Source organism: Phoca vitulina, unplaced genomic scaffold (genome assembly GCF_004348235.1).
Source record: "Phoca vitulina isolate PV1807 unplaced genomic scaffold, GSC_HSeal_1.0 scaffold28, whole genome shotgun sequence".
In the NCBI taxonomy this organism is placed as follows: domain Eukaryota; kingdom Metazoa; phylum Chordata; class Mammalia; order Carnivora; family Phocidae; genus Phoca; species Phoca vitulina.
In genome coordinates this window covers 2852972-2870514 of record NW_022589731.1, presented here as the reverse complement: position 1 = coordinate 2870514, position 17543 = coordinate 2852972, and the positions used below count along the sequence as shown (strand labels likewise).

The 17543-nt window shown below is 35.8% G+C and overlaps 1 protein-coding gene across 1 annotated transcript in view; it reads left to right on the top strand.

Annotated features, from left to right (window-relative positions):
- The window catches only part of CFAP43 (cilia and flagella associated protein 43), a 111571-nt gene extending 94692 nt beyond the window's left edge, over positions 1-16879 (top strand). The window contains exons 29-38 of the mRNA XM_032423404.1: positions 1514-1621; positions 4076-4162; positions 5409-5497; positions 7499-7712; positions 8836-8948; positions 9947-10106; positions 13466-13630; positions 15502-15582; positions 16245-16398; positions 16588-16879. Coding sequence (XP_032279295.1) covers positions 1514-1621; positions 4076-4162; positions 5409-5497; positions 7499-7712; positions 8836-8948; positions 9947-10106; positions 13466-13630; positions 15502-15582; positions 16245-16398; positions 16588-16754 — 1338 coding nt within the window. The 3' untranslated portion in view covers positions 16755-16879. The remainder of the gene's footprint in view (positions 1-1513; positions 1622-4075; positions 4163-5408; positions 5498-7498; positions 7713-8835; positions 8949-9946; positions 10107-13465; positions 13631-15501; positions 15583-16244; positions 16399-16587) is intronic.
- Positions 16880-17543: the final 664 nt, after the last annotated feature.

Genomic DNA, 17543 nt, shown 5'->3' with positions numbered 1-17543 from the left:
CTTTGGGAGTCTTGGCCATAGACAGGACATAACCACTGGCCCAGCAGGGAGGGAGTGTGTATATGGTAGCTGGGTGGGGGGACACTGGGAATAAATGCCCCAGCACTAGTCATAAGAGCCGCATTAATCATAATGCCCAAAAAGTGGAAACAATCCAGATGTCCAACAACTACATATGGATAAATAAAATATGGTTTATCCATATAATGGAATATTATTTGGCAATAGAAAGTTCTAATACATGGTACAACATGGATGAACCTTGACTTGTATGAAATTAATGAATTGTATGAAATATATCTTAATAAAGCTGTTATTTTAAAAAGATAAGCTCAGAACATCTTTTCATACAAGATAATGAGGAAACTGTCAAAGACTACCAGCTAATATCCAAAGGACTCAGGGGCCAAATTTAAAAGCTCCCCTAAAGGGAATAATTTAAGATTCAACAATGATAATCATTGCAATTAACTGAAACCCACCAAAGTTGTTTAAATTTGTGAATTTGTGATATTTTAAAAAGAAAAATGCCTATTGTTCACCTTCAAAGAATAACAACCAATTCATTATGTAGAAACTGATAAAGAGAAAGCACTGAGTATTGATTCCACCTTCCTATATGAACTGTACCACTAGGTAACTACATTGCAGATAAGGAGAAGCATCTGTTTATAAAAGAATTTTAATTAATAAGTGAAAAAGGAACGATAGAAATAGACTATCACCATCTTGCAACTCCCCATAGATTAACGGGTTGGGGCATGGAGTGTCTACCATTACTAACATCACAAAAATGCAGATATCCTAATATTATGTGTGTCCTGATCAAAGAACATAGTATCACCTACGGTATTGCCAGAAGGATCAAACATGTGTCTGATAAGGCCTCTGATCAGCTGCCAGTTTTCAGGAAGTACATGACATGAAGGATACTGATGAACTCACTGTAAGTATGCAGATAGCAAAACCCAGACCAGGTAAAACTATAAGAAAATGTGAAGAAAGGAAAGGGGTGGAAGGGAAACTGTGGATTATAAGAGATTTTTAAAATGTGACAATTTTTTAAATGGACAGGTGATGCTATAGTGCCTAGAGAGATATAACTGGGTGATAAAACCATAAAGAAACACAAGAGAGTGATTACTCTGGATGTCAGGAAAGTAGTTATTACCAGGGTTGAGACTGTGAAGGGGACACATGGAAGGGGCTTCTGGGATGGGAAAGTTCTATTTCCTGAACCGTGTGGTGATCGCAAGTGTGTTTTACCTTTATAATAACTCATTAAACTATATATGGTCTTGTGTATTTTTCTCTATATATGTTTTATCTTACAGTGAAAAGATGAAAAGGTAAAATAACTGAGTAGTTAGTGCCACAGTCTATATTCCCTTTCTCTTAAAAAGAATTTCTCTTATTTGTATGTCATAAACCTGCTTGATGAGTGTCAAGTCTATGACCCTTTCTCAAATAGATGTAGTGATCATTTCCCCAACCTTTTTAAATATTTCTACAGGAGGAATTGAAAATAAATAATCTTGTCTTTTCTCTACTGTTGGATGAAGAAATAAGCTCCAGAGAAGCATTCTTAAACAACTACCTTACAAGGAAGCAGGAGGAGAAAGTAAGGATGATATCTGATATCTTGAGTAAAAGGATTTTCTGACAGACATGCTCCTTGTTTAACAAGCTCTCAGGGGCATCTGGGTGGCTCAGTCGGTTAAGCATCTGCCTTCGCCTCAGGTCATGATCCCGGGGTCCTGAGATTGAGCCCCGTGTCAAGCCTCACATCGGGCCAAGCTCAGCACAGGGTCTGCTTGTCCCTCTCCCTTCCCCCTCCCCCTGCTCATGCTCTCACTCTCTCCTTTCACATTCCTCTCAGCTGTGTGTGTTCCTTGGCTCCCCGTCAGGGACTTGGCTCCAGGGTCAGGTTGAAAGCACCCGCTCTTATCTGTTAATGAAGTTATGGGATTCTGCATCTGCAATCATTTAGTCAAAAGAACCGTGTGACTTTCATATGACATACAGTTTATAAAATGAGACAATATAGCTTCATGGTTGAAAGGACCCACTTTTAACCACTGACTGGCTGTGACACTGTGGGACCTTGGACAAGACGTATAACCTTTTAAGCTAGTTGCAAGCCCTTCTCTGGGAATATTGTTCTCTCTGGATCATTTGGAACCCTAAGTATTACTAAACATGTAAGTAATGTGGTAGCTTATAGAATGAAAACCTGTCATATCTGGAAAACTCTAATAATAGATAGTGTGAATAGATATGTTTCATTAAAGACACAATGAATGCAAAATGCTTGTCACAGAATAATTTTCAAAAGATGTCAGTTTTTATTAGTAGTATTAATAACATTTATGAATGAATGATTTAATATCATATATATATCATATATATGACATATGAACTTAGTTTTTGCTAAAAGTCCATTAAATAGCATATGCACACCTTCTGAATGCAGCCCTACTCATAACAACGCTGCAAGGTACTGGATTTCTTTTTTTTTTTCTTCCATCAGCACATTTAATTTTTTTTTTTTCTTAAGGTACTGGATTTCTTTCACAGGTGAGGAGACCATCTCATAGAGACTAGTAAACATGCCTAAGTCACCCATTAGAAAGTAAAACAGCAGGGGGCGCCTGGGTGGCTCAGTCGTTAAGCGTCTGCCTTCGGCTCAGGTCGTGATCCCAGCGTCCTGGGATCGAGCCCCGCATCGGGCTCCCTGCTCCGCGGGAAGCCTGCTTCTCCCTCTCCCACTCCCCTTGCTTGTGTTCCTTCTCTCGCTGTGTCTCTCTCTGTCAAATAAATAAATAAAATCTTTAAAAAAGAAAAAAAAAGAAAGTAAAACAGCAGGAATTAGAACTGTGAAAATAAATGGAGACCATCCAAATGAGAATAAGCAGACTATTTATTCAGAACTTGATATAGTAAGAGATCAGCCACCATCACTTGTGTTTGGTGGACACTCAAAGGCAGGCAGGGGGATGGGAAAGCTTTATAATGGAAAGAAGAGAGGGCTTCAGGTGTACCCTGATTAGAAGTTGTTGGCATGGGGGAAGGGGGTGCCTGGGTGGCTCAGTCTGCCTTTGGCTCAGGTTGTGATCCCCGGATCCTGGAATCAAGCCCCATGGGGCTCCCTGCTCAGCGGGGAGTCTGCTTCTTCCCCTCCCTCTGCTTCCCCTGCCTTTCCCCCCCCCCCCCCACCCCACTCCGCTCATGCTCACTTGCTCTCTCTCTGAAATAAATAAATAAAATCTCAAAAAAAAAAAAGTTGTTGGCATGGGGAAGCCAGGGGCAAGTTAATTAGAAGACAGGCAACCTATGTGATTAATTTGGGGAGCATATTCAGCTTTCTCTGTTTGGTCCTAAACTGGAAATGGTGGCAAAAATTAGGAAAGCTGAAAGTTACTGATCAAATCATGACAGTCTGGGACTGATCGTTGCCGAGGATATGGTTTTGTTTCCCGGCTAGTTGCTACAGGGGTTGTGGGTCAGAGTTCTATTTGTATATATGGTCTGGCATTGTCTGTTTATATATTCAGTCTCTCAGAAGCCAAGCCCATGTGAATCCCAAGCTTGTGCAATTTCATCATCATCATACTTCCCTGTTCCACAGTCACTTACACACTCACACAGCTGGCTGTACTTAGAAACAAGTGATTAGGGGCGCCTGGGTAGCTCAGTCATTAAGCGTCTGCCTTCAGCTCAGGTCATGATCCCAGGGTCCTGGGATCAAGCCCCGTGTCCGGTTCTCTGCTCCACGGGAAGCCTGCTTCTCCCTCTCCCACTCCCCCTGCTTGTGTTCCCTCTCTCGATGTGTCTCTTTCTGTCAAATAAATAAATAAATAAAATCTTTAAAAAAAAAAAAAGAAACAGGTGATTAGATGTTTTTTCTTTCAAAGTCTCCAACTGGTTTACTTTCTGCTATAAATGTTATCTCTAATGGATATTTCACTGATACATTTATCTTGTACTAGGAGATTTCTTATTTTTAGTGTCCCCAATATGTTTGTTTATCCTGAAAAAACTCAGTTTCAATTGCCTATTCTTGATGTTATTATAGAACCAGACTTCAGAGGCCATCCAGAAAGCCCAAGAAGACCTTGACGTGTACAAGGAACACTATGACAACTTGTTGGCAGAAGACAAAGTGAGAGCTATTGTCTTACCCACTCACCAATGCAATTGAGTTGCTGCTTAGATTTGGGGAAGATTAAAAAGGATATAATTTAATTTCCTCATAGATTTTCTCCTGCTACAATTCTCAGTTATCAGTGAACTTCATTCTGAGCCATTGTATATTTCTGATAACCACTGTGTAAAATAAATTTTTGTAACTTCTCTGGTTTAAATTTTCTCTTGTACAAAAAAAGAGAGATCACCTAGATCTTAGGGCTTCTCAAACTTTAAATTGCGGTCCCCGCTAGTTGGTCATGAAATCAATTTAGTAGGCTATGACCACAATTTTTTTTTAATTTAATTCCAGTATAATTAATGTATAGTATTATATTAGTTTCAGATGTACAATATAATGATTCAACAATTCTATATCTTACTCAGTTCTATATATTATGTATAGATCATGATAAGTGTATTCTTAATCCCTATCACCTATTTCACCTAATACCCCCACTCACCTCGCCTGTGGTAACCATCAGTTTGTTCTCTATAGTTAAGAGGATGGTTTTTTGTGTATCTCTTTTTCTCTTTGTTCATCTGTTTTGTTTTTTAAATTCCATTTATAAGTGAATTCTTGTGGTATTTGTCTTTCTCTGACTAACCTCCTTCACTTAACATTATACCCTCTAGGTCTATCCATGTTGTTGCAAATGACAAGATTTCATTCTTCCATCATATATATATAATATTTATCCATCCATCTATTGATGGGCTCTTGTGTTGCTTCCAAAATTTGGCTATTGTAAATAATGCTGCAGTAAACATAGGGGTGCATATATCTTTTTGAATTAGTGTTTTCATATTCTTTGGATAAATACCCAGTAGTGGAATTATTGGATCATATGTATGACCAGTAGTTTTATAAAGGAAAAGAATAGGATAGAAAAAACATAAAGAACAGAATAAAATAGAATAGAATAGAATACCTTGCATATTTTACTGGTAAATATTATTTTGTGAAAATTTTAGTTCTGAATGATTTCTAGAACCTTATATGAAATAATATTTGTAATTCACAGAGGTACTTCCTATTCAAAATAAATCTTTGAGAAATTCTTGCATAGCAAGTGTCACCCTCAATAAGTCTACTTTATAAACCAAATTTTCATGGATTTTTAAAATCAAAGTAATTCGACCCTATATCTTGAAAAATATTGTCAACAAAGAAAGGGCTTCTGAAAAAAGTTGCAATTAAGCAGTAATATCTCTGTCCTTAGGTTCTGGATCGCAGCTTTAGAAAAGAATTTTCTGAAATTCCCAGTCATCAGGTGGATATACTCTACAAACTTTTTAAACGCCGACCAAGGTTTGTTTCTCCTTTGCTATCATTTTTCTGAGAAAAAAAGTTCATAAATGAAGAGGAGTGTTGTTAGAGTTCAGCTTTTTCAATCCCAACTAGATAGAAATATTCAGTGTAACATCTTTTATGCGAAAATGTTCAAGTGTCTTTATCATAACTCAGGGTTTTTTTAGATTATTCTTACATCTTAAGGTAAGCAATGAAGAAAAATGATTTCATTATTCAAAAAGTTAAGTATCTAGGTAAGCACTGTGCTAGCATAGGCCTATGAAAGTAGTTCCTCTTAAGATATTGGTGGTATACAGATCTATAATTTTTCCCAAGATGTGTTCTAGCAAATATGAGGCCCTTGTTGTATGAATTGGAATTACACATAAAAGGCTTCCAGAACAAAATATGTTTGGGGAAAATCCTGGGTTAAAAGAAAAAGTTAAACAGTTTATTAAAGAACTTCTCAGAACCTGTTTTTGGCCTTGGATCTCCAAGTATAAAAAATAGAGGGGTGCCTGGATGGCTCCGTCGGTTAAGCGTCTGACTCTTGATTTAGGCCCAGGTCATGATCACACAGGGTCGTGTGATTGAGCCCCAAGTCAGGCTCAGCACTGAGCGTAGAGCCTGCTTAAGATTCCCTCTCTTGGAGCACCTGGGTGGCTCAGTAGTTAAGCGTCTGCCTTCGGCTCAGGTCATGATCCCAGGGTCCTGGGATCGAACCCCACGTCGGGCTCCCTGCTCAGGGGGAGCCTGCTTCTTCCTCTCCCACTCCCCCTGCTTGTGTTCCCTCTCTAGCTGTCTTTCTCTCTGTCAAATAAGTAAAATCATAAAAAAAAAAAAAAAGATTCTGCCTCTCCCTCTGCTTCTCCTCTCCCCCCACTTGTATGCATGTGCATGCTCTCTCTAAAAAAAAAAAAAAAAAAAAAAATAGAGTAACCGGTATTTTCCAAACTTATTTGGCCAGTCAGAGCATCTCATGTGATTGTGTTCAAGACAAAGTTTGGAAAATGCCAGTATAAATGATTGAAAATAACCATTATCAAAAAGGGTTCGAAAATAATCAGGGTTTTATACTGAGAGTAGCATTAGAATTCATTTCACAGATTTCTAAATTTTTCATACTCAGATTTCCATAATTTTCAATCGAAGGTAAGCTAGAAATCATGGAATTTGTTACAACTGTATAGGCGCATATTTGAGATACAAACTCATTCTCTCACTTTTAACAGGTTACACACAACCCAGGAAATTCAACCATATCTTGGTTTCCCTATTTTTAAAGGAGTGAGTCATAATAAGTCTTGTGAAGAAAGAAGCACCGCTTCCCACACATTGGGAGGCAGCAGTGGAAAGAGCATAAGCCTTCATGCCAAACAGAATTAGCTTTAAATCCTAACTCTACCATCTATCAGACCTGTGGTCTTGGACCAATAGCTTCTCTCAGACTTTCTTCATCTAGAGAAAGAGGATAACAATAGTAACTTCACAGCATATTGTAAAGCATCTAGATAGTGAGTGTCTGGTATAAATCTTTGTACCTTTTTCCCTTCCCAGCCACAGCCCAGGGAAACAAAACTAATGCATTAATGTAGATTTTAAAAGGTGCTTCTCCCGTTCAGTTTATATCAGAAATATTCCAGGCTACTCATCTGTAAAAAGGATACTGGCAGAGGATATGTGGGACATAACTAGGGAATATCCATACTCCTCTTGGGCATTTACTTGCCTGCTTAAAATACACAGAAGGGAGAATTCTTTAGTACAGGTAAAGCTGCCAGTGCTGACAACAGTTAGGGACATCAGTAGGCCAGCCAGGGTCATGCCTGGGCATCCAGGGAGTATGGAAGAAGGTCAAAATGGGTGCTTTTCTCTTTGGAATAATCCACCCACCAGTGTCCACTTGCCAAAAGAAAGTGTCATGCAATGTCATACTGATGCTAAGGGTTGTATAATTTAACATTGATTTCTTGTGTGTGAGAATGTGAAAGGTTGATGGGTTTTTATTGGCAATACCAGGATTCACAAACAGAAAATGCACTCAGATACCGCCAGTATTGTGCCTTTTGGAGAGCGACCAGAATCTGGGAAATTGAATAAGGATGCCTTTGTCCAGTTAATGAAAGCCATGGATGACTTGGACAATATTAGTAACATGCCAGAAGGCTTGGATCCCTCGGTCTGGGATCATTTCTGCATGACCAGACGAGCGAAAGTGGAAAATGAACAGAAAGTATATAATAACATCTTATTTTATTCCATTTCAATTTCATTTCATTTCACTTAGTGTACTAATATCAAATATATAGTTTATAGTGACCAGTGCTTCCAGAAATGCTAATTATTTAGGTTTTCCTGCTAAGGTAGTAGTTAGTAACATTAGTAATAATAATGATGAAATAATATTAACCTTAATGGCATTGAGGGCTAAGTATAGGTCTATACTTCTAAGCCCATGCTGTCCAAAATGGTGGCCCCTAGCCACATGTGGTTATTGTTTACTTGAAATAATGTGGCCAGTCCTGATTGAGACATGTTGTAAGTAGTATGAAAAAAGAATGGAAAATGTCTCAATTTTTTTTATATTCATTACAGTTGAAATGATGTTTGGGATATATTGTATTAAATAAGATATATTAGTGAAATTAATTTCACCTGTTTCATTTCACATTTTATAATGTGGCTCCTGCAAAATTGAAAATTAAATATGTGGCTCTCATTTATGGCTCACATTGTATTTCTCTTGGGCAGCACTGTCATAGACACAACTTCCTTTCTCTCTGCCCTGGTCTTGAGTTGTCCTCATCCCTTTCTGCATAGATTAGAATTATATTTCACTAGAACCTACTTTATATTTGCTAGACTATTTTTTTAATGTGGCAAAGGTAACAATTTGAGAATGTATTAGTTGAGAAAAGATTCCTTCATTTTGCTGTTTCTTGACCACCCTCTGCCTCCCCTCCCCAAAATTCCCTAAATTCAGCGCCACAAACATCAGACTGGCATATTTTTGTTGAGGAATCTATGATTTTATCATTTTATCTGAGATGATGAGAACAAATTTTAAAATAAGATATATATATAAGGAAAATTACAGTTTCTTGCATATTTGATTTTTAGTGAGAAGCAAGTTTAATATTTTTCAAAATATTCATGGAATGTAACATGTAAGTTTTAGGTGTCTTACATAACATCATGGCAGGGCTTTAAATTTTTATTAATCTAGAAAAATGGGCTTGTTAATAAGGCTTTGTAACTAAGTAAAACATCTATGTTTTCTAAAGTTCTTTAAAATTAGTTTGCTTTTATTTCTAAAGCCCCACATGCTCTAAGATTTTGTGGTTTGGTTCCTTCAGGTAAAGCAGAAAGCGGCCGGCTTAATGGAAATGATGGCTTTTCTGCGGAGGAGAACAGAGGATGATGATAAGTTGCAACAGGAAATTGAAAAAGTGTTCCATGAACTCATGGTGTAATTTCAACTTTTCATCCATGTTCATTTACACAGAGTCTAAGCTAGGGCTAAGTTAGATTGTGTTGTCATGGGGGGAGAAAGCTTACTCGCTGGTTTCCAGGCGGCACAGACTGGTCTCTCTTGCTGGGCTTTATAAATTCTCCTTGAAAAAGTGCATTTTGTTACCAAAGACCTTACTTCAGAATGGAACTTACCTACAGGTTCCATTGCTCTTATTAGAAATAGGCAAGTTTTGGGAAAACCTTTCTATTTTTTAACCTGCTCCTTCCACATAAATACAGTACAAAGAATTTGTTTCTGCTAGTCAGCACCTTTGGGCTCAAGCCACACAAGCAAACTCTGGAAAATTAGGCAGATATCCAAGAAATTCACATGTAGACAACTAACCAGCTAATATCTTTTTCTTTAAGAGAGATTGTATTTTGCTGAGTGGTTGGGATACTGTTTTAAGTCCTTGATTCACTTTTTCCATATTTGCAGCCACTTTGATAAATGCTTCTCTGGTGTTCCCAAATTCATCATGATACATCATCCTCAGATCTAGGCTCTAAGGAGGAATGGGACTTAGCCAGAAATAGATATAAGTAGCATATAGATTAAACATTGTTAATAAAATATCAGAAGTTAATACATAAAGTCAGAACTTTAATAGATGTGTTATTTGGTAGCATCTCAGTTTTTTTCCACTTACAACCAAAATTATATTAATCCTTTCTTAATCATAAAGTAAAACTTTGTGAATGCATTTCTGTCCATGCCATTCTTTGAGCAGCCCAAGTGTAATTCCATATCAACAAGAGGAGGTATCATAGAGACCTCCAAGGAAGCTCATCATCAGGAAAACATGTTCTGCATTAATCTCAGCAGGTTTTCCTTCAGCTTAAGTTTGAAATTCAAGTTGAAAATTAAGTTTGAATTTTATGTTCTCGGATAATAGATGAAATTTGTAATATAAATATATTACAACTACTTACTTTGAAGTCTTCTCAATATAGATTGCAGGAAGAGAAAGTGAGATTCCAGTTGAATTTGACAATCCAAATTCTTCTTAAACAAGGACAAGTGGAGCTGGAAAATTTTCAGTTATTGCTGGAGTATCCTGATGCAATTCTCATCAACAAGAACATAATTGAAGACTTGAATTCTGTGATTCGGGTAATTATCATTTTTTAAGAAGAAAGCCAACAGAATAACCTGCTGTACCAAATTTGTTCATTTTTCTCCCATTTCCATGATAAATCATTTTCATTCAGTTAAATCAGTGGTTCCTAACTCTGGCTGTACATTAGAATCACCTGAAGAACTTTACAAATGTGTCCAGGCCCCACCCCGAGGCATGGTATTTTTTAAAAGCCTCCCAGATGATTCTAAGTTATAAGAAGTCCAGCACTACAAAGTTAAATGTTCATTCTAATATGCCTTCATTTTGTTAAGCTCAGTCTACTCACCTAATGATAATTTTAGATAAGATTAGATCACTGATTTCAGACCTTGCTTATTTTCTAATATAAGCATTTAATGTTATAATTTGTCTCTAAGCATGATTTTAGCAGTATTATGCAAATTTTGATATTTTGTCTTTTCATTTTCTTTCCATTTAAAATATTTTCTCATTTCCCAAGTAACTTCCTTTTTGACTTATGGGCTATTTAGAAGTGTTATTTAATTTCCAAATATTTGGGGATTTTGTACTATTTGGGAATTATGTGCTAATGTTGCCATACATTTTACTTTTACAAATACTCTAAACCCACAAAACACTGCCATCATTTTTGCTTTAGATAATTATCTTTTAGAGTGATGAAAAGTAAGAAGAAAGCATTTTCTATTTCCTTTCATTTTCACTATTTCAAGAAATCATCTTTGTAGGGATTAAAGTGTCTGTCTTATACCATATATCTTCTACTTAAAGAACTTCTTTTAACTGAATTGCAAGTTTGCCTGTATTGAATTCTCTAAGTTTTGTCTGAAATTGTCTTTGATTCACCTTCATTGTTGATAGTTTGCTAGGTTCCCTGGATTGGAAGATTTTTTTCTCTCTTTTCCTCATCCTTTTCACTTTAAAGGTGTTCATTTTCTTCTGACTTACAGAGCTTCTGACAAGAAGTCTACTATGTATTTTTAAATCTTTGTTCCTTCTAATGTAATATGTCTGCCTTTGGGCTTTTCTCTTTATCTTGGTTTTCAGAAGTTTGAACATATGGCTAGGAGTGTGTGTATGAGTATACAATCCTTTTAACACACTGTTTAATTTGGTTTGCTAATATTTTATTGAGGACTTATGCATCTATTTTCATCAGGGATATGGGCCTGTAATTTTCTTTTCTTGGGGTGTCCTTGTCTGGCTTTGGTATCAGGGTAATGCTGGTCTTGTAGAATGAGTTGGGAAGTGTTCCCTCCTCTTCTATTTTTTTAAGGAGTTTGAGAAGGATTGGTATTAATTCTTCTTTGAATATTTGGTAGAATTCACCAGTGAAGACTTCTGGTCTTGGGCTTTTTATTTTGTTGGGAGGTTTTTTTATTCTGATTCGATCTTTAGTTAGTATAGGTTTATTCAGATTTTCTGTTACTCTTTGAGTTAGTTTTTGTAGTTTGTGTGTTTATAGAATTTTTTTCTATTTCATCTAGGTTTATCTAATTTGTTGGAGTACAATTGTTATAGTATTCTCTTATAATCTTATTAAATTCTGTAAGGTTAGTAGTAATGTCCTTGATTTTAGGTGCTTATAGCTATAAGTTTCCCTATGAATACTGGTTTAGATGCATCTCATAAGTTTTGGTATGTTATGTTTTCACTTTCATTCATTTCAAAGTATTTTCTAGTATCCTTTGTGATTTCTTCTTTGACCTATTATTTTAAAATGTGTCATTTAATTTCTACATATTTGTGAATATTCCACTTTTCCTTCTGTTATTGATTTCTAGTTTCATTACCTAGTGGTCAGAACATGTATGTATGATTGTATGATTTCAATCTTCTAAAATTTATTAGGATTCATTTTACGACCTAACATATGATCTATTATGGAGAAATGGCTCCAAGGACAAGGGACTCATGCGCTATTGTCAGTTACTTGACAAGAGCAGTCTCAGTGGGAAGTTGGAGCAGAAGGTCAATTGGCTGTGGTTGAAGAAATAATATGAAGTGAGGTTGTAGAGATGGTGACTATAAATAAATCTTAGAAAAAAAAGTTGACCGAAAGGAGAACAGAAAGGCGATGTGGTAGCTCTACAGCAGTGTTTTTTAACCTTGGCACTACTGACATTCTGGGCCAGATGATTATGTCCTGTGTATTGCATAAAGTTTAGTAGCATCCCTGGCATCTACCCTCTAGATGCCAGTAGCAACACCTCCCTCCAGGTGTATCAGCCAAACATTTCTGCAAACATAATCTTAATTTCCTATGGGAGGGCAATATCTCCAACATTTGAGAAACACTAACCTAGAGAAATGCTTGAACTTAAGATTTTGGAGCTGTTACATACAACAAGATCAAGGGTATAATTGTGGGATTTGAGTGTCTGAGTAAGATGGAGAAGAGATCATTGAAAGTGAGAAATTCAAGGAATTGAGAGGCCAAGCAGTGATCAGAAGATGAAAATAATTTTTAAAAAGAGTAGCATGATGGAAAATAATTTTTAAAAAGAGTACCTTTAAAAAAGGTATGGTATAATATAATGGCATGGACTTCAAAAAGCTAAGTTTTTTAAGAAGAAAGATGTAAAATGTTAACTGATGGAACTCATATAAATTTATTTTAGAGACATAAGAGTTTCACTACTAGCAATCTGGGAGAACAACTTCATGAAATTATTCCTGAACTTCATTTACGCAATTTGAAGTGAAGTACAAAATATCTCGATGTTTAAATATATTTAACCCACTCAATTTTATTTTATTTTATTTTATTTTTTTGCTTATCCACTAGCTACCAATCAGATACTGTTGTGCCTGGCTGCATTAAACTACAGTCCTTTGTCTACAGTGTCAGGAAGCAGGGTAGAGAGTAGGGGTACAAATGCATACAGCCTGATAGACTGGTGATGGCAAAAAGTGTTCCTGCCTAATTACTGACATATAAAGTAAATTGGCTATGCTGTTTATATATATTTTTTAATCCTTTCTGTTTAGTACCTATCAGCTTTTTAGTGATCGGTAATTTTTTAATATCTGCTATATTTTTAAAAAGAAGATAGAGGGGCATCTGGGTGGCCAGTCGGTTAAGTGTCTGACTCTTGATTTCGGCTCAGGGTCGTGATATCCAGCTTTGCATGGGGCTCCACACTGGCCATGAAGCCTGCTTAAGATTCTCTCTCTCCCTCTCCCTCTGCCCCCTCACACCACTCATGCATGCACTCTTTCTCTCTCAAAAAAATAATTAATTAAAATAATTTCCAAAAAAAGAATTACCTCTGTGATCCAAGTGTTTTCTAAGAATAGCATTCAGCTTCAGATATTCTGTATTCTGTATGTAGAGTCCTATGAATATCAAAACGTACTTTTTTTTTTCAAGACTCAAGGACAAAAGAAAGTTGCTAGCATGATGGAAAGTAAAGATGTCCACAAAGGAATATTTCAGATTGAGTGGGAACATAAGAAAATGGAGATGGAAATGGAAGATCTAAATCAGAAGGCTTGGGATATTCAGATGCTGTTTTTTTCAAGAGATCGTCAAAAGGTAAGTTCTCCCTGCCCCACTATATAATTTTAATTTCATTCATTAATGTATTCATTCAAACAGTATTTAATAAGACACCTCTGTAATATCAAGCACATTCTAAGCCAGTAGTTTTTCATGATGTGTCTATGAATTCTTTGTCTTCTGATGATTTCCTAATTGTCAAATCCAGTGGTCTGTCCCCCAGTCATCACCATCACGCAACTGTTAGTAGCATTTGACCATCTTAATTGCCCATTCCTCTGGCTTTTTTCAACCCTGTTTTCTGCTATTTTTCTTCCAACATGTCAGGCCACTCTGCCTCTTTTACTGAATTCTCTTTTGCTTCTAGCCCTTTTTTTTTTTTAAAGATTTATTTATTAATTTGAGAGAGAGAGAAAGAGCACAGTGGGAGGGGCAGAGGGAGAGAGAATCTGAAGCAGACTCTGCACTGAGTGGTGAGCCCCACTCGGGGCTTAATCTCACAACCTAGAGATCACGACCTGAGCCGAAACCAAGAGTCAGATGTTCAACCGACTGTGCCACCCAGGCGTCCCCTAACTCTTATATATAACTATTCTTTATGATCCTGCCTTTTGCTCTGTTTCCTTCCATGCCCTCTCCTTCGCTGATCTTGATTTTTCTAACTTCAGTGATCACTTCTAAAAGACCAATCCAAGTTCTCAGTTCCTGATCTCCCTCAAGCTCTATTTCTACATTACCACCTCCCAACAGCAACCCTTCTTAATATGCTTATTTCTGTTCTTTTCAACCACTTACTCAGGCTTCTAGTTGTTGTCATCTTTGATTCCCCTCTCCTGTCTTCCAAGTCTTGCCTAGTTTATCTACTTATTCCCTCCTTCTTTATCCCCACTGCTGTTAGCCTGGCTCAGTTTTTCTTTTCCATGATTTAAACTATTGTATGATAATCCAACTGGGGGCACCTGGCAGGCTTAGTTGGAATAGCATGCAACTCTTGATCTCAGGGTCGTAAGTTCAAGCCTCATGTTGGGTGTAGAGATTACTAAAAAAATCATAATAATAATAAACTTTTTAAAAAATCTCCTAGCTGGTCTCTTGACCCTTGGGCCTTCTCTTATCTAATTTATACTGTATGTTGCTGTCAGATTAATATTGCTGTTCAGCTCTAATAACCTTACTACTCTGCTCAAACATTTTAAACTGCAACTTCTTACCTGGCAAATGAATTATGAAATCTTTAGGTGGAGGATCTGCATCCTTCAACCTAACTTTTCAAATTCATTCCCACTGTTCCTCTTATACATTAGTATTCTCAAAACAAACTGATTGATATTTTCTAGGATTTTACTTCTGTGCCTTTTCTCATTACTGGTTCTTCAACCTGAAATATCTTTCCTCACATTTTTCACATCCCAAATCTATTTTTCAAGGTCTAATTTAAATGCCACCTGCTCAAAAAGCCTCTGGATTTCCCCAGTCCAGAAAAACCACATCCTTTCCCAGACCACCTTTGAATTTGCATGTCACTTTACATATTTTCTGGCAACTAATCATATCTACATGCTCTTTTTTTTGAAAGCTAAAGTCATGTTATCTATCTTTGTATCTCCCTTAGTATCTTTAACTGGAACACTATTAATACAGGGCTCAAATGAGACACTTAATAAATATTTGGTGAGTTGAATAAATGAATGAGAAAATAAACTCTAGGCATTTGTAATTATTAATATACAAGTGAGTGTATCAATAGCTAAATACAATTAAATATCATGGCATGAAAGTCAAATCAATCTTAGATAATTTTTATGAAAATGGTAACTTTCAAAATTAAGAATGTTTTATAAAGTTATCTATTGAAAGAATAGAGTAAAATATTCTTACATATTTTGTGGGGTTTTTTCTTCTCCAAGTACCTAAATGAACCAAACTATGAGACTCTGATTGCCATTCAAATTGGAATAATGGAGCAAACCATTGCTGTTTTAGAGAAGGTAGGTCTCAAAGGTATTGATCATTATAATCCCAACAGTTTTGAATTATTTGAACAAAGCCATAGTGTTCCAAGTCATGAATTCAAACAGAACCTAATAAAATCGTGGTCCATTACTGACATTCAGGATCTAATTAGAGGCCCCTGAATAGTGTCTTTGCAACCATAACAAGTGTGGTAGACTGAAGTACTTCTTTTAATATTAGAATTAACCCCTGGGAGATATCTGAGTGTACATTAATTTCCAATTTCACATTAAGTTGTGATTTATGTAACAAGTGTTGATAGTCTTTCTTGGGCTTTGTAAAGCCTTTGTTTTTTCATTACTGCTTAACAAATTTTGTTTTGTTTTGTATATATGCTAGACAAGCTAAGCTTGTCTAGCATATATAAGATGGAAACAAAGTAATCTCAAGGCTATGTATTTTTTTAATCTCTCATTTTTAAGAATATACAAGATTTTTTCTAAAATGTCATTAAAATACCATTCTATCTTTAAACAGTTAGTTAACTACTATGTTCAGGCATTATGTTAGGCAATAGGGATATGGTGATAAGATGATATCTCGATAATAATGAATTTAAATTTAAAAAATAATGTCTTTGTAAAGTACTTTTTTTCAAAATTATTTTTGTGGGGTGTCATGGGAACAAAAATTTCAGACCCACAAAAAGAATGTGGAAAACTGCAAAAAACTACTAAAAAAACTGGGAAGGTACAGCAATCAAAAAGATGTAGCAAATTATACTCTAAGCTGCAATTTACGAGAAGAGTTGGTGGCTGTCTCAGAGAGAAAAGACATCTGTAATGCAATGGGTAAGAATATTTTTTCTTTACTCAACTGTAGGTTTCTTTAAAAGTAATCACTATTCCTGAAATCTGGTCAGTAGTTACAAAGCTACCAGCATTTCTTCTACATGTTTAATTGATTCCGAGTGCTGTTTCTATATTTGAAAGTATAGATGATAATCCAACTAATTCTTTTCTTCTTCATTTTTGGGGTAGGGTCTAAACTGACTTGTGAAAAAATTGCCAAAGAACGATATGAAAACATGATGCAACAACAAAAGTTAACAAATATTGCAAAACAACAAGCTGAACAGATTTCAATACTGCAGGCTGAAGTTGAACGATTAAGGATGAAAACATTTCCTGCTCTTGTTCAAATGTAAAAATGCTGGTGGGAAACACAAGGCAATCAATCATTTAAAAAATAATTTCACTTTATTAAAATGATTTTTTCCTCCCATATCAGGATATTTAAGTAGAACTTCTTCTTAGTTATATATTTTTAATAGCAAATTATCTAATTTCTATCTTAATCATTATAAAAATGTTTGTCTTGCATGAATGTGTAAAATATCATGAATTGTTTTTGTTCAAGAATGAACTGAAAATATTCAAGATGTATTTTACTCATTTACTCATTTAATCTTAACTTTTATCATAAAGACAAAAAATTTTTAGCCACTCCTGGCATTTCTAATTTTATAAAATTACCAGAAAACTTATGAGTTAATGGATGATTTTTATATTTTTCTATATTTCCCAAGTTTTCTTCAGCAAGCATTTCTTCTATAATCAGAAAAAAATGTCTCAGAACATTTAGGATTATTGCCAGTTCTAGCAATGAGAACAAAGTGAACTGTTTCCTTTTACCAAGCCTTAAGTCATTTGAAAAGTACAACGTATTTTTTTCTGCATAAACATAACCTAGTCTTCTACATTGCATATTCATTGTAATAGATGATGATAACTAAATAATGAGAAGATTAAATGGTCAGGAAACTGCTTCCCCCTTCCGTAGCCTGTGGACTGCTGCATTCCAAGATGATACCATTGGGATCCTGGACCACAATCTCCAAGTAATGTCATGGTCTCATTCTTCTGAAATTTGTGAATTAAATGTTAAATGTAATCTGCAACAGCATATCCAATGTGCATAGGTGTAGGTAAAGCAA